General features: G+C 53.6%; 1 protein-coding gene across 8 annotated transcripts in view; it reads right to left on the bottom strand.

The window, feature by feature from the left end:
• SSBP3 (single stranded DNA binding protein 3) overlaps positions 1-10,393 on the bottom strand; it is a 163,024-nt gene extending 152,631 nt beyond the window's left edge. For 2 of the 8 annotated variants that reach the window (XM_064589083.1, XM_064589089.1), the window contains exons 1-4: positions 9,982-10,374; positions 8,948-9,020; positions 8,662-8,723; positions 5,883-5,967 (exon numbers count right to left, since the gene is read on the bottom strand). In XM_064589083.1, coding sequence (XP_064445153.1) covers positions 5,883-5,967; positions 8,662-8,723; positions 8,948-9,020; positions 9,982-10,037 — 276 coding nt within the window. In that variant the 5' untranslated portion in view covers positions 10,038-10,374. Of the gene's footprint in view, positions 1-5,882; positions 5,968-8,661; positions 8,724-8,947; positions 9,021-9,981 lie in introns of all 8 variants that reach the window. The other 6 variants (XM_064589088.1, XM_064589081.1, XM_064589080.1 and 3 more) reach the window with 6 other exon arrangements.
• Positions 10,394-22,187: the final 11,794 nt, after the last annotated feature.

Here is a 22,187-nt window from a genome sequence, read left to right as displayed (position 1 = left end):
TTCCCTTGGAAAATTAAGACAGCCGAAGAGACACTGCAGGGAGAGCTGGGGGTCTCTGGCTCCTGTGGAGCAGTGGTGGGCACAGAACTAACTCTTGGTCCAAGTTTGCAAATGCTTAGCTAACAAAGATGGCATTATGCGAAGACGTGCACACGGCTGGTCTTGGAGTTCAAATGAAGTGACCACGGCCAAAAACTTTGTTTGGGTCCCCACCACTCTACACCCGCCACCCCCCGCCCCTGCCCCAGCCCCACCTCCCCCCTTGAAATAAAGGGCAAGGATTTGCAATTTGGGGTCTTGCCGCCACTTGAAACCCATTAAGGTGGCCGCACAGCCTGGGTTCTGGCAAAATGCAATTCCAGTTACTCATTTAGTGTTTAATTAGCTACCGATGGAAGAGTCTGGCAGCCTCTGGCGTAAGAGGAATTGCAGCAAACGGGGTAGGAGCCCGAAGAAAGGATGCAACACAAAGTCTAAGCTCCAAGGCGGGTGGGGAAAGAAATGACTGTGTGTTATGTTTTGTCTTTTTAATCTGCCACACAAGGGTGCCAAGGGTCAGAGCCAAAGGCAACTGCTAGGAACTTGCCAGGACCTCTGGGCAGATGGCTAGGCTGGCTTATCTCTGGGGAGAGCATTCCCCAGCTCCTCAGAGCTGGGTCGTGGCCCTTCCCCTCCCATTCTGCCCGCTGGGCCGCCCTCTCCAGCCCCCGCCCCCAAAGGGTTCTGGCAGGCGTGGACACTCCGCGCCTGGCAGGAACCCCAGCTCAGCACATCCAAGGAGAGCCCTCTCAAATATCACTTTGCTATTTCAAACCCACCAAGGACGCTGGACCCCTGCCACAGAGCCACAAATACCTCAGCTCGCGTCCACGCCTAGGCCTCTGGGGCACTTTCCTAATCCCCCCCCACACACACACAGCCTGGAGACACAGGCTCACAGCTGGGGGTGAGGGGGGCAGGAGAGTCCTGCTGTGGGGGCACAGGGGAAAGGGAGCCAGGTACTCCTCCTCAGGGGCTCACAGCAGCGGGGCAGAAAGGGACCTCAGGTCTTCAGAGCGGAGAAACTGAGGCTCAACGCTCGCTAAGGTCATGGGATTCCATGTCTAGTACGACGCCCCAAGTTCTTCACTGGGAATCACAGAGGGGCTGGGGTTAGGGGCAGCAGTCTGTACACCTTCGGAAATCAGGTACAAAGTCTCCTTTGTGGGACACGTGTATTTTCTGGAAGGAAAAGCCAGAGCTTTTATCACATTTTCCCTGCCAAAAGAGCCACTGTACCATAATAAACTCCCTTCCCGACTCGCGTCCCACCTCTGCCAGTGACTCTGCAGTTCACCTCGCAGGGGCTTCAGACTAGCTCTCCGCTGAAGGCATTTCTTCAGTGACTATATACGGGCGCACCTGGGGCCAAACGCAAACACCTCCCCTCCATTCAGCAGGAATTCTGTTCACAAATGAGGGCTGTCAAAAGTTGAGAGGAAGAATCTGAAAGACCCACATCTAGTCCCAGCTCTGCCGCCGCCACCACCACCTCCCCCCTGCTACCCGCTACATGCTCTTGGACAAACTATCTAAACTTGGGGCGCCTGGGTGGCTCAGTTGGTTAAGCGCACTGCCTTCGGCTCAGGTCATGATCCTGGAGTCCCGGATAGAGTCCGCATCGGGCTCCCTGCTCGGGAGGGAGTCTGCTTCTCCCTCTGACCCTCCTCCCTCTCATGCTCTCTGTCTCTCATTCTGTCTGTCTCAAATAAATAAATAAAATCTTTAAAAAAAAAAAAAAACTAAACTCCAGGCCTCGGTTTCCTCATCTGTGAAATGGGGCTGAAACTTAGGAATAACACCTGACCAATAAAGCCACTGCGAGGCCCAACTGCAGGCCTTCACTGAAAGGCTTTATAAGAACTGCAGTGATGTGAGCAGTGCAAGGAGCCTCCGTGGCTCTCGAACACCTTCAGCTCAGAGGCCACATCTCTGGGTCTTGCCTACCCCACTCATTTCTTGCCACCAAGCGGAAAACACACAATTAGCTACCACCAGGAGGGAAAGGGCTGCTGGTAGCCCAGAAGGCACCAAAGATACTTCTACCAGCCACACGGACCCAGGGGGAGAGGCAAGCGGAGAAGGTGGCCCAAAGTGAGAGACACAGGTGGCACTGGGAGCGTCCACCCCACAAAAGACCAGGCCCCAGACAACAGGGTCTAAGAGAACCCAATGGCACCCCAAGGGCTTTTACCGATACCCTGAGAAGCGCTGCTCTGGTGGGAGTGGAAAACTCTCACAGCAGGGTCCCCGCGTAAGCCTCCTCCTAGGGCCTCGGGGCTCTTCTGCCTTAGGGTAAACTGATTTCTCAGAAAAGTCCACTCCTGTACTGAATGCCCCAACACTCCATGTTACACGTGATCAACATCAGGGCGCTCATGCTTACAAATAACGTGCCAGGTGTTTGTGGGGGGCCGGGGGGTGGGGGGAGGACAGACTGTGACTCAAATAAAAACTCATGAATTCAAAGAAAATTTAAAACCCCCTCCCCGCTGAGTCACCTGGTTTATTCCAGGCCCTACAGCCTGGCCTTGACCTGAGAGGAGCCTTTACATCACCTGACCCCTGACCCCAATGTTAGGAAGGGGAGACAATTTGTCAGGAACACAAAATCTTTTCCCTAGGAGAGTGGAGACCAGGATCTTCCCAGCTGCGGTCCTTTCCAAAGATCCTTCCAGCCCCACAGCAGCTGGGCACGCCCCCCTCACCCCTGCCCTGCAAGCACTTAATACTCACTACCCCCATCAAGGCCTGGGTGGGTACCTGGGCTGCGCAATCTCCCCCACAAACTAGGAGAATCTTTGAATCGCCTCAATGGCAAAGGGAAGGCCAGTTACTGCACACTCTTATTGACAAGATGTAAGGTAACTAGTTAACCAGCACTAGAATCACCTGGCTCAAGATCACCCAGCAGAAGTGAAATCACCAAAGGAACCATCTTCCAATATTTCAATGGCTGTTCTAGGCCAGGCTCCTCAGTGACCCCAAATTACCTATTTTTTCTTACCCATAGTTCCTTAACCCCTTCATTCAATTAGCACGCATGCCTACTGTGTGCAAGGTATTGTGGGAGCTACAGAGATGAATAGCTCTGTAGATCGATGAATGGTGTCTGGCACGGAAAAAATTAATAAGCTGTGGTTGGAAAGACAAGCCTGAGAGAGAAGTTAGTTGGAATAGGTGCAAACAAATGACACTTGCCACGGACCTGCAGGGCTGAGCCTTGGCAGTTAGGAGCAGCGATTCTGGAGTTGGTGATGGCCTGTGTTTGGATTCTCATTCTACCCCTTAGCTGCGAATTAACCTCTCTGTGCCTCAGCTTCCTCATCTGCAAAATGGAGTTAACAACTCCTCTCACCTGGCCACTGGCAGCTTGAAATGAGAGACTGAACCAAAGCGCTCAGCACAGGGGCCCAGCACATGGAAAGCCGCCAACAAAGGCTCTGTATAGATGGTTTCCATAGATAATGAGATGGAGTGATCAGAGTGTGCTGAAAACTATCATAAAAGTCCACAAAGAAGTTAAAAGATGGATAGGATTTGAATGGATAAGAGAGGCATGCATTCCAGACAAGAGGAAGGGGGCCTGGAAAGAGACAACAACAATAATTCTAGCAAGAAGGAATGAGGGCTAACTAGATGGTAGCCATGGGAATGGAGAGAACACATGAAGATCTGAGAAGGACAAAGAAAAAAGAGGGTTCATTTTCTTAATTTTCTTAAATTTCTCTTAATTTACCAGTTGCTCCTGTCACCCCTGCAGCCCAGTGCCACCGTGTAACTCCTTCTCCATACAGATGTTCCCTCTCTGCCGCCATTCATCACTCCATTCCTCCCCCTGCACGATCTTACTCTCAGGCCAATGACACCAAGTGGATTCCAATCTAGGAAAAAGGGTTTTGACCCCCATGTCTGTGACCTCAATGCTTGGTAGCATCTTCTACATGTCCACGCCAATTTCAGTACTCACCACATAATTCTGCCACCATTCCCTAACAAGTTATGGAAAGCAAACCCATGCAAGCTTTCACGGCCACCCATATTGTTTCAAGGTGGCAGACCAAACCACAAATTGCCACAACCTTACATCATTTGCTGGAGCACCAAACTTGGTTAAAAATTATTTACTTCTCTGATAGCTTGCAAAAGATAGCACGGACATCCTCTATCAAGGGATTTACTTGAAATAGGCACGTCCGCCTATCCCCCCAACTCCAAAACGAAACCATTTGCACAGCAAAACTGGCCATGCAGGAATGGGCTCTCCGTACGTTTTAAAAAAAAAAAAAAAAAAAGGAAGATTTTTACTCGGAAAAAGGGGTCAAATTCACCAACTATTTTTATATGCCTCATGTACCTTCTGGCCTCCTCCCCCAACCTCCAGCTCAGGAGACGCTATGATCATCACCACGGATTTTCCCAGAAGAACCACATCACAAGAGAACCAGTCACCTCACCTTTAACTACTAAAAGTTTACCAGACCGTAAGTACTGTTCGCCAGCTTCTCTCTCTCAGTCCTGGAGACGGCACAAGAACCGGTCCCTTTCCACAGCAGTCTGTTCCAAGGGCATTACCTTTTCAGTCACAACAAAACTTCATCCCGTTGAATAGCCTCAAAACCAGTGAGCCTCCCGCGGAATCTCTAACTCTTCGCATTACAGGACAAATTGTCACCATAAAGATATGCATGGTAATGGGATTTGACCGCTTGTGAAATTCAACCAGATGGGTTCCGGGGTCCTAGGCCAGTTTCTAGTGTCCCAGGTGTGTCCCCCACCTCTGCACGCAGGGGACACACGCGGCCTGGCAAAGTGGGTGGGCCCCGACGACATTCAAGAAACCAACTTCCATGCTCGAGAGCTTGGACACCATTCCTACCCACCGCATGACAAAGTGCAAGACCAAATAAACCACCTCTTACGTGCATGTGCGCGCGTGCTGACACTCTGTCACACACACACACACACACCCCATCTACAAGGCCAGTGGGAAGCGAAGACTGGAAGGAGGCTGGGAAGAACCGCAGACACTTCCCCTTCCATCTCCCACATCCCCCAGATCGTGTTTCATCTGATCATAAATTCTGACTCCAACCCATGTTTGGAGTCTAATTTTTTTTTTTTTTTTTGGAGGGGGACTGCCATGGGAGATGGATATGCGGCAGACATCGCTCTTATAAGCATTTCATAAATCTTAAGAAACTCATCCAGGTAGAGGATGAATGATAGGGTAGCAAGAGCTATGAGGTGATGAAATTAACTATCTTCACAAGAACATTTTGAACACAAGATTATGGACCAGCCAAGGACCTCAAAGTATACATGATCTTATTGGGCACAACATGAGTCCTCCAACACACATACACACACACACACACACAAAACCATAATTTGAAAAGCCTGCTCCCTGGAAAGTAAAGAAACAGGCCATTTCACCAAACTTCACTCAACCACCCCTTCTGCTCTGAAACACAAGTTTCAGATTTGCTTCTTCTGCGGCGGTGGTGGCGGCCAATTTTTTAATTAAACCAACACCAAGGAGGCTCAGTCCTTTCCCAGCTAACTGTCCACTCTGAACATCAACCTCTCATGGCTGAGCCCTGAACACCACCATTTAATCCTCCAGATAGGTATCTACACTCTTTTGCATAATTACAACATTATGAAACACCGTCCCCCAAGTTAGAACAGGGCAAGGGCAGCAGGGAGGTGGGCAGAACAAAAAAAAGGCCAGGAGAAAACAAAGACCACTGCCAATTGGCTGTGTATTTGCTTCTGGTGCTAAAGAAGTTAGAGCTATCCAACCCTGTAATTATTGCCAGGATTAAAAATTTGTTACTCACGTAATCATGAAAGGCTTTTGCTTCACTCGAATGTTCACAAGTGTCTCGCCTTTCAGGAGCTGCACAGTAAAGGTCCCAAAATACGCTGCAAGTCGAAAAATAAAATAAGATCGGGTTACTAATTATTACTGGTGTACCAACGACAAGTGTACAATGTGCGGGACTAACAGCATGGCATCTCCCAAAGGCTCCAACCCCACATTTCCAACCTTTTGGGCAAACTTGGTCTTGAAAACACAATGGACCAACCTCTTCTGGCAAGCCAGACCTTTGTAGTAAGAGCGTTAGTTCTCATCCATCAGGCACCTACTGTGCGCTGGATGCCTCACACCCATGACCCTGCTTGTAACTACCGCAGGGCTATAAGGTAGATGACTATCCCTACTTTATTCAAGGGGCAACTGAAGTTTGGATGGATTAGTACAACCCATTTATGGGTGCCCAGATAGGACAGGTAGGAATCTGGATAAGAATCCAGGCCTGCTTCATCTGTGCTCCTTTTACCCCCATCCCCCCAACCAAAATGGCTACATTTCATAAAAAGGTTAAGCTGTCAAAGTCAGGACTATAATTCATATGCGGAGCAATCTGGGTGACTAGTGATAAAGGAAACCTACAGGTTCTTAATCCCAGAGCCCAGAGCCCACACCCCCACCCCTCCCATCTCACCCCCACTCCCATCCAGGCCCACCCCCAAGGAATTCTTATGCAAGAACCATCCCCCCCACCCAAAGAATGCATGTCAATTAGCCAAAGGAGATGTTGTCCACAACTAAGTATCTTGTCCTTTCATGTTAAAATAGCCCTCCCCAGAAAGGCAACTGTCCACCTATCCAGCAAAGGGGGGGGGGGGGGCAGGAGGAAGGCTTAGATATCTCTGCTTTCTCCCCCTCCAAGATTTGGTGTAGTCACCCTAACACTTTGTATTACATGAGAACAGACCTACAAGTTATCTGCCAGCCAGTAAAACCTTACACAAACACAGGGTAGTCATTGGTATTAATACGGGGCCTTAGAAACCCTCTCCGGGTCAGGAGCCCAAGGCCCAGGACTGGGAACCCACCTGAAGGAAACGGGCACCAGAGCAGAAGTCTGATTCTCGGTCTAGTGCTCCTGTCCCCAACACCAACAGCTAGCTCAGCGAGTCATCAGACAAGCCATCTCACTCAAGGTGTCTGAATTCCAGGGCCTGACTAACTCCGAATGAGCGCCCGAGCGCCGGGGCTTCCTCCCACCTGGAGAGCCTCAGCTGTCATTTGCTCAGTGTCAAATGGCACAGAAGCAACTTCTAACTAACAAGACCACGGACACGGCCACTCAGAGCCACCACTGCTCAGGTTCAGCACAACAGACTCTCCACGTTCCTGGGGCTGAGAGAAAGGCAGGTCAAGATGGGGGGGGTGGCGCTTCCCGACAGAACAAGAAAATCGGAGGCTTCTAGTAGCTCCAGAAGGAGGCTCAAAAACATTCTTTTCTGTCCCCTGAAGCTGTACACATTTGATTAACTTCTCCGCACACTGAAGATTTCGAACGCTACAAACTCCCTGGCCCCTTCTCAGTAACTTTTACTCCTAAACCTGAGCTTCTGCAAAATCCGTGATGGTCAGACGCACCACCCCGCTCACATACTCCTCTCCAAAAACAACCCCAGAAAGCCTATCACCCACTCCTACAGGTAGAATCCTCAGGCCCCAACACCGCAGTTCCAAGGTTGGCAGAAGTCATTAAAAACTCATTTTCTCTGTGCAAGTTAGAACAGACACTTCATCCCCCCGCATTTCAAAGAGACTCGGAACAGTAACCTGAACTGGTGGTCAGGTAAACGCACGCTAAGATCCCAAGACATGGCACTCCAATCCTTCTGAACTCCACCAAAATATCAAAAGCCATTCTGCTTTCTTGTCCTTTTCAAAAGGATGTCAAAGACTCAACCAATCGGTCCCGCAAAACATCCAGGTCTTACACTCACAGTGACTCACTCCTGCTGACCCTAAGCCTCCGTTCTTACGCAAACCTACAAGGAGACCAGACCTACAGATCTCCCACCCCAGCAGGACCCAAATAAAGGAGGGAAAGGGTCACAAATAAGGGAGAGCCACTAACTACCACTTCCAACCACAAGCACTCTGTGAGGTCAACGCCAACCAGTTAAGGTTCTTGGTAAAATGAAACTTTGTGGTTTTAGGGATGCTGGGGGTTGAGGGGAGGGCCCACAGAGGAGAGGAAGGTCCAGTCCGTCTGAATCAGTATCTTTAAAGGAAGTGGCAGCCCCTTCTTGCTTTTTCTCAGGGTGCCTGGGAAAGGCCCCAGTAGAGTTGCTCTCTCAAGGTTTTGAGCTCACAGAAGAAAAAGGGACAAGCCAGTGGTAAAACAGACCTGGTATCCTCTCCACCCTACCCCACCCCCACTCCCTCTAATTAAAGCAGCATGCAGAACTGACAAAAACCCTTCAAGGTTTTTTCAAGCCCCCCCCCCCCCCCCCCCGGCCTGGTGCCCCAGAGAAAGACAGAAAAGTAAAGGAGTTTCTGTATAAACACTAGGCACAATTCAGTAGGTTCTCAATAGGAGGGGAAAGAGAAGGCAAAAACTTCAGGCAGCAGCCTCTCCTGTCCTTTTCCTCCTTCACCAGCCCTGGTCTGAGTGCCCAGAGGTGCCCTGTTCCATGCCAAGCCCAAGAGCTAAGGCATGGGGGTCCGCTCCAGGCCTCCTGTCTTTGTTCACCCAGACCCAGGTCTCAGAACAAAACAAACACACACACAAAACTATCACACAAACTTACCACCACCACGAGTGCAAAAACCCAGGCGGTTCTCCCAACGTGATGTTTTTTTCCCATCGAATCTGGAAAGCAGAGAGCAGAGACCGCTTAGAGGAGCAGAGAGGAAGGGTGGGCTGGGGGCTTCCCAGAGCCAAAAGGCTGAGAAAACCAACTAACAATAAATGCCAAAAGGTGATAAAAATTCAAAATGGTGGCCACAGTGGTTGCTCCTGAAAACAAAGGCTCTAAGAATAGTGGGGAAGAAGGGGTGTCAAGAAATTGGATGATGGGGGGGAATTCCACTCACCTCCGACAAGAAGGTCTGTGCAGATTTCTGTGCTCCTACGTGCAGTAAATATTCGTAGACGTATAAAGCTAACCTGGAAAGTGGGCAGGGGGCACAGAAAGAGAGGGAACGCGTCAGATCACACGGGGCGCTCGCTTCTGGACCTTGCCAGCCGTCTTCCAGCCCTGCCTGCGCTGTCCCATTGTGGCCCCAACCAGAGGTGAGCAGCTAGCTTGGCCCTGCCTCGGGGCCGCGGGTGGAAGCATTCAGGGGGTGGGTACCAGGGGACGCGTTGCCTCGAGCCGCGAGGGCTAGAGAGCAGCCCCCAAACTTGAACTTCCAACTGGCATCGGGGCCAAACCCACCTAGGTCTCTCAAACTCGCAAGCCTCCCGACCCCTGAGCCTCCCTCCTTTTCCCGACCCACTCGTTGCCACCCTCTCTCCAGCTCTGAGGGTCCAGGGAGACTCAGTCCTGGACTCCGGGGTGCTCAGCGCGCTCTGGAGAGGGCAGCAAAGCGCCACCCTCACCAGTTCCCCCCCCCAAGCAACTGTCCCCCAAGCCCAGGGCCAAACCGGCGCCGCCGTCCCTGCCCAGCGCGGCGCCCCGGAGGGCGCGGGGCGGGCGGCGAGGCCGAGGGCAGGCAAGGGAGAGCGCTCCCGGCCGAACAAAGCCCCCGGCACGCACTCCTCACGCCGCGGGCGGACAAAAGGAGCCTTCGGGGCTGTGGGAGCCACGCGCCCCCTGCCCGCGCCCGCGGGGCAAAGTGCGGCGGCCGCGGCGGGCGCCCAGCCTCGCGCTCCGGACCTCGCCCACCCCTCTCCGCGGACCCCAGCGGCCACCAGGTGCCCCTCCCCCGGCGGCGCCCCCCGACGCCCCGGCCTCCGCCGCCTCCCAACAATGGGCTCTCCCACGCCGCCCGCCGCGGCCTCGGGGAAGGGGCCAGGCAGGCGGCGCCGGGCCCCGGGCGCAGCAGCCCCCGCCCGCCCACCTGCCTCCCACCGGCCTCCCGCAGCCCGGCGACGGCGCGGCCGCCACTTGGAAAATAGGGCTTACTTTTCTCGAGCCTGCCCGTCCGAGGGCACCGCCGAGCCTTTGCCTTTGGCAAACATGGTTTGCAGAGAAGAGGGCGCCGAGCCTCGCCGCCGCCGCCGCTACCGCTCCGGCTGCTCCCGAGCTGCCCCCTCGCTCCCGGCCCCCTCCCCGGCCTCGCTCGCTCGCCCGCTCGCGCTCTCCTCGCCGCGCTCCCCTCCCTCCCCCCCCAGGCGCTGGCTCCGCGCTCTTTCCAGCTGTCAAAGCGTCAGCCCCGGCCGCGGCCCCATCGCCCTGGAACTCCTCCCGCGCCGGCTCGGCCTGGGGTGCCGCTGCCGCCGCCGCCGCTCGCCCGCCGGCCCGGCCGCCCGCTGGCTCGCTCGCGCGCCCGCCCGCCCGGCTCCGCCTGCGCCGCCCTCTGCGCCTCCGGCACCGCTGCCGCCGCCGCTGCCGCTGGTCTACTTGGAGCTCAACCGAACGTGGCTACCCGGGCGAGGAAGCGAGGCGGGCGTCAACGTCCCCCGATTGATGGCCACTTCGGCCAATCGGCGCGCGGGGGCGGGCCCGGCGGCCGGGAGGGACGCCCTGTCAGCGCCCGGCCGCGGCAGTCCCCGAGGCGGCCGCCTCCACCGAGCCGCTGCCCCTGCTCCTGCGGCCGAGCCGGGGGTGCTCGGGGGCGCGCGCCTCTCTTTTCTGTAGATGTGGGGAGGGGACTCGAATCGGGCTGGGGGAGCTCTGGTCTCCCGGCCCCGGCGACGAGGGGGTTTGCCGGGCGCTCTCCGCGGCGGGGACCACTGGGGGGCGGGGGGCGCTGCGGCAGCGTCGGAGGGGAGGGGGCGCGGACCCCTAAGCGGAGCGCAGCCGGCTCCCTCCCGCCACGTCCCTCTCCCTTATCTGCCCCTCACCTCCTTCCCCCCCTCCTTTCCACCGCCTGGCCTGCGACGGCCCAGCCCTTATCTCCCCCTCCCCCTCGCCTGCCCTCCTCCCTGGGCTCCGACCCCGACCCCCTCCCCAGACTCCAGTGCGCTCCCCAGCCGCCCCGCCCCCGGCCCTCCCTCTTGCCCAGTCCGCCTTCCGAGCGCCGGGCCCGGGGCTCCACGCTGCGAGCTGGGCGGCTCGAGCCGGCGCCGAGGCGCGCGGCTGCTCCTTTACTACATCATTAAAATACTTTGGAAAGCCCCAAAGTGGAGCCGCGCGAAAAAGGTCCTTGGCGTGCTTTGGGGAACCTGGGGGAGGGGACGGGGGACTTGTGCTAAGAGAAGGGAGAGTGATTGCTCCCAAATTTCTAAGGTCGGCCAACCCTGGCAAGTTAGCCCCTTGGCTTCTCCACAGGAGACTGTGCCGTTCCGGGGTACGGGGGCGTCACCTGGGTGCCCTGCAACGTGGAATGCGCGCCACAGAAATCAGCAAACTTCAAATAAATGGAGCTAAATTGGGGAGTGGAGCGGGGTGAGAGTCAGGCTTGGGGGGAGGGGAAGCTTCCATTGTCAGTGACCCAGGTGTACAATGGGAAATGGGGGGGGGCCTGGCAGAGTGACCCAGCTATTTGCTGCTGACTCCTTTCTGCCCACGCTGAGAACCCCAAGTACACACTATGACTCCCTTATTAGACCAGAAACCAGCGAAATAGGGGAAGACTCCCCCATTTTCAGACTGCTTTTAGAGCGCGGTTCTCTTTAAATGTGATAAAACACTGTCGGCACTGTCTCTTTAAAAGAGTCAAGCAGAAAAAGCTGTGTAAGCGCTGATTGGCTGCCTGTTTGGATACATCTTTAGGGGAGCCTTGAAACTGTTAGCCTAGGTTGATTTTTTTTTTTTAACTGCGCTGTTCCAATAAACAAGTAACGCCCCTCCCCCTAACATGCCTCGCACCAAACAGCACCAAACAATTAAAGGATAGGTCAGTGTCCTGGGGAAAACACGTTTCAAGTAGGAAAACTCAGAACTAAATTTCAACAAAATAAAGAATAATTCCCTACCATTAAAGTTTGCTTATTCTGATCTGTTGAAAAGAGAAAAGGGGCTTTTAAAAGAAATGCCCCGCAGCAAACAGATCTGCATTGGTTCAGGAAGGAGACTCGGTGCATTTTTGGAATAATGTTCTACTCAGTGTAACAAGCCTCCCTAAATTAGAATACAGCCAGGCCCTACGGATGCCTCTGGACGCACTGTGTTCTCTGCTGGGACCTAGAGATCGCAGAGGAAGGGGACAGAAAAAGGGAAATACTGAACCCTAGTCTATGGTTGTCTGTATGCTAGCCCCTAGTTTAAAGGTGGTTTTGTGAATGAGAGAAGCATGGAGGTTGGGAGGGAGTTGAAATACAACGATAGGGGAGAGAAGGAAATAATTACAGTTATTTTTTTCCCCTAGGCGGTTTAATTTAATAGGGCTAACTTAAGGTACCTTAGAGCCCACACTAATTAAATTGGCCTGTTCATCCCCTTCCCCTGGACTTCTATTTTTGATGGGCTAGGAATGGCCAAGGATGGCTTGTCAACAGACTGACTCACAAGAAGCCTGACTCATCTTGGGTCTGCAAGGACCAAAGATTTTGAGTATCATGAGTATCGGTCAGCTCCTGGCTAAAGGAAAACACTGCCCTTCTCTGGCTCTACTATGGCAGTGTCTACCAAGTTGGCCATGCCCTGCCTGCAGCACAAACCTATCTGTTTGGGCATCATTTTCCTCATCTGTCAAATGGGAAAGGAGGGTTAGAAGATCTTTAATATCTCTTGCAATCTGATGTTCTATGATGCTGGTTTCCCTTCTATAGTTTTCTTCCCCCACCCCCCCACCTCCCCCACCCCCCGCACCCCCCCCCACCACCAAAAAAAGTACTAGCACCTTCTTCGGGAGCATGTGTGGTAAGAGGAGTGGCGTCCAGGGAACCTGTGCTAGACGGCACCCTGTCCTTGTGGTCTGCCCTTTGCTAGGGCTTGACACAGAATGAGGCCCCATGTCAGTAGGTTCTTGGTGAAGCGAAAAGAGACAGTGAGAGGACCCAGACAGAGAGAGCAGGGAACCCCCCAGCCTGCTGGAGAGAAGGGAGTTGATGGGCTCCTGGGAAGCAGGACCACTCAGCAGCCCCAACCAGGTATACACCCAGTGATCCAAGATGCAGTCAGATCAGAAGCAAGTCCCAACACCCAAGAACAGCATTCCAAACCCCAGCCTACCTTTCCCCACTGAATCCCCCAGCTGCACCTTCCCCAGACCACGTCTTTGGGTCTGGTGTCTCTACCTGGAATGCCTCCCTCCCCAACATCCCACTTTGACCATTCCTTAGGGCTAACATCCTGTTCAGTGCCATCTTCTCCTCTAAAACTTCTTTGCTTTTCACTCCCGGAACAAAACTCATCCATCCCTTTGCTTGGTCTCATTTTGCTTGAACCTCCATAGTGGCTCTCCGTGTTCATTCTGCCTACTGTTGTAGCCCGTGTTGTTTACTGTCTGTCTCCTCCGCCAGACCTGGCAGGGAGAGGATCTAACTCTGAGTCATCTGTGTGTCTCCACCACCCAGCACAGGTTCGATACCTGCGTGTACATCAACATTCAGTGTACATACCAGGAACTGGGGAACCACGAGAGGAAAAAATGGTCTCATCCTCAAAGTAGCTCTGGGCCCAGGGGGGAGATAAGAAAGGGACACCACTGACAATGGGATGAGATAAGGCCCCTCTCCCAGCTCCACCCACCTAAACTACGGGCCACCAGGAACTACTGTACTTTTGGTCCCCAGAATGCACCAGGTCATTGTTTGTATCCACCCTAGACTCATCCACCCCTACACTCATTCATTCTTTCCTCCTCCCTTTCTCTACCCCTACCTCTCTTCCTTTTTTTCTTCTTTCTTTTAGTACATGTCTATTGAGCATCTACTATACCAAGCATTGTTCCAGGTACTGGGTAAGAAACCAAATAAAAATCTTTACTCCATCGAGCTCAGGCTGTTGGGAAATCCTCAGTCTAAAAGCCTCTTTCTGTGACAGACTCCTACTAATTCTAAAATCCAGCCTGGGCAGGTAGCACCTCCACCAGGAAGCCTGAAGCTTCCCTGAGCTCCCAGACTGGGCCAGGTGTCCCCTGGCAGCCTCTGGGAACCCCCCCCCCAACCAAACCACAACAGATTGCAGTTGGCCACACTGCATAGATGGGGACATGTGTGCATCTCCCTCATGGGAGTATGAGTTCCTCCTGGTCAGAGAATGGTCATCATTCACCCGTGGACCTCCAGTGCCCAGCAACTGTGGTAAAAGGAGACTCAAATAACTGAGTGACCAGAATGAGAAGGAACAGGCAGATGAGGTAGGAGAGGAGAAGAAGGAGAGGTCAACTCCAAGCTTGGGCTAGAATAGCCACTCCTTCACTCAGCTGCCAGAAACTGGAGGGCAGAAATCCTGGGCTCTGGGATCAGTTTGGTATTGGGGTTAAAGGAAAAGTGGCGGCTAAAGGAAAAAGACTTCAGGCCCGTGGGCTTAACCCGGGGTGGAGGAGATGGGGGGGCGGCCATTTGAATGGTCACTGAACCTGCAGCCCATCCCCCTCCTGTCCTGGCACAGTGGGTCCTGGAATTGAGTGGAGGTGCCTCTGGTCAAAACCTTGGGCTCCTCTGCTGGGGGTAGAGCGTCTAGGCCTGTCTGGTGGATGTTGGGCAGGTGACCTCCCCTCTGTGAGCCTGTCTGGGAAAGGAGGACCTCACTGTCAGTGTGCAGGGTGGACAATAGGATGGCGGGCAGGAACTGTGGGGGAATTGCGGGCTGAGCTGTCAGTTGGTGCTGGCCAAGCCCGTGCTTCCAATCTCCTCTGGACAGTGGAGAGTCACTGCCTTGAAGGCTGTTTGGAGGCTCAGCAGCGATAGTAATTGGAGAAACATTCTGTAAGTTGAAAAAGATGATTACTCCTGATGTTATTAGCACAGCAGAACCCGCAAAAAGAGAGGTGCTAAGGAAGAAGGAAGTGAAGTGAGGTTTAAAATCAAATGTATTTTGAAATGTCTTCTGCTGGACACACACCTGTGATGAGACACCTGGTCAGAGCAAAATGGTTTTGGGCATTTTCTTGAATGGGTTTAGTTCTATCCAGAAGGCATCTACTAAGCTCTGGGCCCTGAGCCAGGGCCACTGAAAAGTACAAGAACATACAAGGTGAGGTCCTGCCAAGGGTAGATGGGGAGGAGAAGCCGATGCTGTGGTCCTTCCCGGGTTCCTGCCGCGCCTCCCCCACCTCCTCTCCAGGATGTCTTGGCCATGAGTTCATTCCCATGCCACCCACCATGAAGCCTTCCGCAGTGTCCCCCTTGCAGCTCCCTCTTGCATCCCCTACCGGCCTTGGGCCAGCACGTCTCTGTGTGCACTCGCCCACTGCATCTTTATCCACTCCATTCCCTCTGCCTGGAACACCTCCCCCCAGACATGCCTCACTTCCTCCAGGTTCCTGGTCTGAACACGGCCAGAGCCCTCCCTAATCAACCTCTGTGGACTGGCACCTGCCCCCTCATCCTGGTCTAGTTTTCTCCCTAGCAACCGTCACCAACTACCATAGTATATGTTTATTTGTTTATCTTACTTTTTTCCCTCATTAAAATTTAAGCTCTGTGGGAGTTTTATCCCCACCTCTAGAACAGGTACTCAGTAAAAACATGCTAAATGTTGAATAAAATAATTGATTTAACAAAGATTTTCTGAGCATCTGGTATGGGCTGTGCCTCCTGGTAGGTGTGAGAATGCCGGGTGAACAAGACAGTCCCAGTCTCCTTCTGTTCAGAGCTCGCAGTCCAGCGAGCAAGAGAAGGGTTAATTCAATAGGCACACAGATAAATATGTCATGACAAACCGTGCCAAGTAGAGGATGCTATAAGAGCGAATAACAGAGTCTGAGCCTGTGGGGGAGGGAGTGGTGATCAAGGAGGGCTTCCCTGTGTAGGTGACATTTGAGTTCTAAAGGCTGCGGGAGAGTTAACTACACGAAGGAAGAATGTTCCAGGTAGGGAAGGGAAGTCTGCAGCAGGGAGGAGCCCTGTCAGGTGGAGTTATTGATCACTAGTCCTTGTGACAGGAGCAGACCCCCCGGCTGTGCTGCAGATGCCCCTGGCTGTGGCATCAGAGAAAACCCCAGAGCAGAGAACCAGAGCTTCTCCGCCCAGGAGGGGAGGCTCTGTCAGGTAACATTTCGGGAAGCCGGTAACCGTAGCAATGGCTGGAGTCACAAGTGGGCTACCACTTTCATGCTCCTTATAATAGGTATTATAGCAAAAAGGAAAAAAGAAAAAAACCAAAGAAACTATCAAGTGTCAGAGGATGCGGAGAATGGGGAACCCTCGTGCACTGTTGGGGGGAATGAACACTGGTGCGGCCACGCTGGAAAACAGGAGGGATGTTCCTCAAAACATGAAACAGAGAGTTGCCATATGATCCAGCCATCCCGCCTCTAGGAACACACCCAAAATAATCGAAAGCAGGGACTCAAACAGATATCTGTACACGAATGATCATAGCGGCATGATTCACAGTAGCCAAAACATGGACTCGAACCAAATGTCCATCAGCCGAGGAATGGACAGTGTGATGCATCCCTACAACGGAATGTTACTCAGCCTTGAAAAAGGAAGGAAATGGGGCGCCTGGGTGGCTCAGTTGTTAAGCGACTGCCTTCGGCTCAGGTCATGATCCTGGAGTCCCGGGATCGAGTCCCACATCGGGCTCCCTGCTCGGCAGGGGGTCTGCTTCTCCCTCTGACCCTCCTCCCTCTCATGCTCTCTGTCTCTCATTCTCTCGGTCTCAAATAAATAAATAAAATCTAAAAAAAGAAAGAAAAAGGAAGGAAATTCTGACACAGGCTACAACATAGATGAACCTCGAGGACTCGTGAGATAAGCAGACACAAAAGGACAAATACTGCATGAGTCCACTCGCACGATCGACCGAGAGTAGTGAAGTTCATAGACACAGAACATGTGACAGCGCCTGCCAGGGGCTGCCTAGGGCAGGGGGAACTCGAGCTATTGGCTAAATGGAGACAGAGTTTTGCTTTGGAAAAATGAAGTTCCGGAGATGGATGGTGGTGATGGCTCCACAACGGTGTGAATGTACTTAGCGCCACTCAACTGTACGCTGAAAACTGGTTAAAATGGTACAGTTATATGTGACGTATATTTTACAACAATAAAAACCGGAAAGGAGAGAGACTGAGCTAAGAGCGATGAGGAGGGCACAGGAGGGGTCCAATATGGGACGTCATGGGGCTTTGAAAGGGGCACCTAAAAAGGAGGGGCATTCAAACTTGTCCAGTGAGGGGAGAGGTGGGACAGAGCGGGAAGTGGTGGGAAGCATCTGGAAAGCTGTCAGGGCCAGGCCAGGTCTAAACTGAGGTTTGAGTGAAAGCTGGGGGGCAGGTGTGGAGTATGTTTCAGACAAGAATGAATGGCGTTCACGAATTTATTCAACAGAGCTGGACCATTCAGGGCCTTGGGTGTCAGGCTAAGTTCAGTCTTTGTCCTGCAGGCAGGGGCTTTCACCAGGGATGACCTCCTTGTGCTTTAGGAAGAGCACTCTGGGAGGCCCGGAGGAAGAGGGAGCCCTGAAGGCCGTGAGGGGCTCAACAGCAGGTGTGGTGAGAGGTGCTGAGGCAAGTGAGCTGGAGGGAAGCTGATGGAAGGGAGTTCCCGGGGCTCAGTTGCTGACGGCATATGAGGGTGTGAAAACTGACTCCCGGGTTTCTGGCATGGGTGAGGGAGCTTTCTGTCAGGGGGCCCAGGAAGGGAAGCAGGTCTGTGGGTAGCAAGTAAGAGGAGGTCAGTCTTGGACGTGCTGAGTTGGAAAAGCCCATTGGATGTCCAGATGGAGCTATCAGGGACAGGTAAACTATAGTCTGGAGCTCCGGAGCGAAGTCTGCCCTGAAGATGGAGCCTGGGGAGTTATCAACATCTGGAATTCAGATTCAAGCCCAGGGAGGCAACAAAGGTGACCCAAGCATCACCTGGGGGAAAGAAGACACGTGGACATGGTACAAATGGCGTGAACCACCCCCCGCCCCCACCTTAGAGCATCCGAGGTCGGGATGCTCCCGAAGGCCTCTTCCCACTCTCTCCCGATTTCCTTCCTTCCCCTCTGACTGTTCTTCCTGTGATCCTAGAAAGGGTTCTTATTCTCCAACCTCCTCTTAAAATTATATTAGGCGAGCTATTGCTGATACAACGTTACATAACAAACAGCCCCCAAATCTCAGTGGCTTATTATAAAAGCCATTTATTTCTCACTCAGAGGTCCACAGTCAGTCTGGGCGGCTCTGCTCCAGTCTGCTCATGGGTCCCCCTTGCTGGGGCCCAGGCTGAAGGGCAGAGGCTGCCTGGCATGTTTTTTCAAAGTGGGTGAAAGGAGCACCAGATGCCAAGCCAGTCTGTGCGAGCATCCACCTGCTCCCAAGTCACATGGCCAACCCAGCCTCAGTGGGGCAGGAAGGTGTATGCCTCCCACAGAAAAGGAAGTGGATATTTGCTACACAAGCCACCATGAATGAGCTTCTCTCAGGCTCTGTCCTTGACCTTCACTTTTGCTCTGGGCAAGTTCAGCCATGTCCGTGGCATTGACCACACCTGAACCTCCATGATGATTCCTGAATCCATCCCCCTGGCCCGGATTTTTTTCTTAGTACCAGCCTCCCCACCCTATCTGTTTGGTTAAAAGACATTCCCACCTGGATGTCCCCCAGGTGATTCAAAGTCCCTGTGTCTAGAACTGAGCTCATTATTTCTCCCTATCCAATTCCTACTCAGTGCCCATCTCTGTGCAGGGCACCAACACCCAGGCAATTCCCTGGGTCAGAGACCTAAAAGTATGTCTCTGCTCCTTTTCTTCCTTACCCCCTGCCCCCCTCTGCCAGCACCTGGGTTGGTCAGCTAGATCTAGTAAGCATCCCACATTTTTCTCTCCTTTTTTAAAAGCTTTTATTTTTAAGTAATCTCTACACCCAACGTAGAGCTCGAACTTACAACCCCAAGATCAAGAGTCCTCATGCTCCACCGACTGAGCCAGCCAGGTGCCCCATAGGCATCCCACATTTTGTCCACTCACCACCCCCACTCTCATCACTGTGATCCAGCCCTGGATTATTGCACAACCCCCAACTGATCTCTCTGCCTTCAGACTCTCCCCAACCCTCCACCCTCTCCTGGCCAGCCAGAGGCATGTGTTCAAGGCACAGATGTGACATGCTTTTGCTCAAAACTCTTCAGTGGCCCTCCTTCTTATACAAGATGAAGCCCAAGGTCCTCTGCAAAAAAGTTCAAGGTCCTTCATAATCTGGCCCCTGCCTCTCTTTGCAGCTTGTTGCTCACCGGTGTCCTGAGCACTGGGGACAGATGTGCTCCTTGGGAGTTTGCAGGCTGATGGGGGAAGCAGACGACTCTACCAGTACTTAAGATACAACGTGACAAGTGTCACAACGGAGGGTACAGGCCCCTGTGGGCAGAGTGCAGGGGTGTTATGCTGGTCCAGTGGGTCAGAGACGGCCAGGAGGAGGCTGTGGCCTTCCTCAGACAGTAACGGGAATGGATGAGCACTCTCAAGGAGGAGCTGGAGACGGAGCTCTGAGGAGCACCAGCAGGTCCGATGGAGGGGGAGCTGATGAAGGTGACAGAGGAGGCCTGACCAGAGGAGCAAGGAGGAGGAAATCTGGGGGAGGGAGTGCCTAGGAAGACAGTGCTTTGAGGAAAATGTTGACTCGCAGATGGTGGTCAATAGCAGAGGGCTCTGCAGAAACTGACTGGCTGGTGAGGGAGGTTTCAGGGGAGCAATCTGGGCAGAAACCATATCACAGCAGTGGCGGCGTGGGAGGGGCGACTGACAGAGACAGCAGGTGCAGGCAGTCCTCTCTAGATGTTGGGCTGTGAAGGGGATAAGAGACAGGCCAGAGTGCCAGGGGTAAGGAGCTTTGCTGTGTTTCAGTTGAAGACAAGAGAGACTGGATCCTGTGTAAATGCTGACTGGAAGGAGCGAGTAGAGAGGGAGAGGCCAAAGGTACTGGATGGAGCCAGAGGACAACGTTACAGTGAGGTCCCTGAGGAGGTGGGAAGGGAAAGGGCCCAATGCAGTTGGAGGGCCGTCTTCACTCCCCTCTGGGAACGCAGAGATGAGGAGACTCAGCCTCTGCCCTCAACATACTCATGGTCGGGACTCCTGGGTGGCTCCGTCGGTTAAGCGTCCCACTTTCGATTTTGGCTCAGGTCATGATCTCAGAGTCGTGAGATCAAGCTCCGAGTCAGGCTCCACACTTAGTGTGGATTAAGATTCTCTCCCTCCCTCTCCCTCTGCTCCTCCCCTGCTCGTTTTCTCCCTCCTCTCTCTGTCTTAAAAAGAAAAGATGCTCATGGTCTGGGGGAGGGGGCTGGGGCTTTGCAGAGGAAGTAAGCTAGGAGCTGGGGCTTTGAAGGTTGAGCAAGAGTTTGCTAGGCAGAACAGCAGTGGTGAAGGGATCCCAGGCAAGGGAACAGCATGAGGCACAGGTGTTGGGGGCCGGGGGGAGTGGCATGGCAACAGGAGAGGGGCACCAGGGTGCTTCTCATACCCTTCCACATTGACTTCATGGGCACCCACCTTGGGCACCTGTGGATCCTGAGGGGACACAAGGACTGTGTCATGTTCATCTCTGTGTGGCCCAGTACTTGGCTTCTATGTGTGTTGAGTGACAAAGGGTCCACTAGGGCCAGAGTAAGTCTATCCTGAGGAGGAGTGTCGTGGCGATAGCAAGGCTTCCTCCGGCGGGGGGGTCATCACCTCTCTCCCTCCCAGGTGCTGGACACTGTCCTGGCTGGCCCCAGTGAGTGCTCAGTATATGTTGGATATGTCCGCGGAGGCCCTGTGTTCCACACCTCCTTTCCAGCCGCCCCCTGAGGCCACCGGGGGAGGAGGTATGGGAGCAGCCCTCTCCCCCAGCTATCTGGGGCACCCAGAGCAGAGCTCACAGGCTCATTCTCCGATTCTGAGCCCCGTTTCCACGGAAACAGCATCGGCAACCATCAAAGTCCCGGCTTTCAAACACGAGTCCCTTCCAAAACTTACTCTCACGTGATTCAGAGACTTCACAGTTGTGGGGGCTGCAGGGGCCTTCCAGAGCGTCCCACCCTCCCTGTGATGTGAGGGCAGAGCCGGGCTAGAGCACCAGGCCCTGGCTCCTAGTTCAGTGCTCTGTCCTTCTTCCGGTGCTGCCCCAACCCGGGAGACCCCACAGCCATCCTGACCCATTGGCCGGGGCCTCTGTCTGCCCATCCATCCGTCTAAGGAGGAAGAAGTACCAGCAGTCAACACACACCTGTTGGACACCTCAGATTCCTGCCAGTTCAGTAGGGGCACTCAGAACAATGTGCACAGGGGCGGGGGTGGTCAGCCTCCTCTTCCAAGGCTGATGTCACTGCAACCCGAAACCTGCTTCTTGGTCACTGAAGGCTGGGGTCCTGTCTCAGAGGATGCTGGGAGGAGGGACTGCGAGGACACGGGTCACCCCTGGGCACTGATTTGGCACAGAGCAGGTTCACAGGAGAGGGGCTTCGCTCTGCAGTGTCCGCGGGGCTCTGCCTCTCTCCGCCTCAGGAATGCTTTCTACCTGTCTGTGCTCCTGGTCTCCCCCCTCTCCTCTGCTCTATCTTGCAGTCCGTCACTCTGTCTCTGCATCCCTATCTGTCTCTACTGCTTCTGTCTCTATGTCTTGACCCATCTCTGTCTCTGGATCTCTCCATACTGTTCCCTCTCAGTCCCTTTCTGTGGGCTTCTCTGGGTTTTTACCTGTCTCTCTGGATTTCTCCGTTCTCCCACCTGAGAGACACATGACGACAGGGATTTTGTCTCTTTTGTCCATTGTCGAATCCCCAGTGTCTAGGACAGCGCCTGACACATAGTAGGTGCTCAGCAAGCACTTGCCAAATGAATGATGTCTTTACATGTCTGTCTGTTTCTCTCCCTTCCTACATATGTCTGCCTCCCCTTTCTGTCCTCTCTCTCGTCCTCATCTGCCGCTGTTGTGTGTTTTTGGACTTCTGCTTCTCTCTCCCCCTTTCTTTCTTTGTCTTTCTCTTTTGCTCTGCCTCTCTCATTCTCTCTCCCTCTCTCCCTGTTCTGTCAGTGGCTACTGGCCTCTCTTTTACACATGGGGGCATGTGCGTGGGCGCGCACACCCACCCACCCACACACACACACACACACACACACCCATCTGCAGCATTCTTTCCTGTAAATGTTTC

This window comes from Mirounga angustirostris, unplaced genomic scaffold (genome assembly GCF_029215605.1).
Source record: "Mirounga angustirostris isolate CCGP_5_RB_7025 unplaced genomic scaffold, mMirAng1.0.hap1 SCAF_4, whole genome shotgun sequence".
Lineage (NCBI taxonomy): Eukaryota > Metazoa > Chordata > Mammalia > Carnivora > Phocidae > Mirounga > Mirounga angustirostris.
Note: the sequence above shows the minus strand (reverse complement) of the source record. Positions and strands in the feature narration are given on the sequence as shown.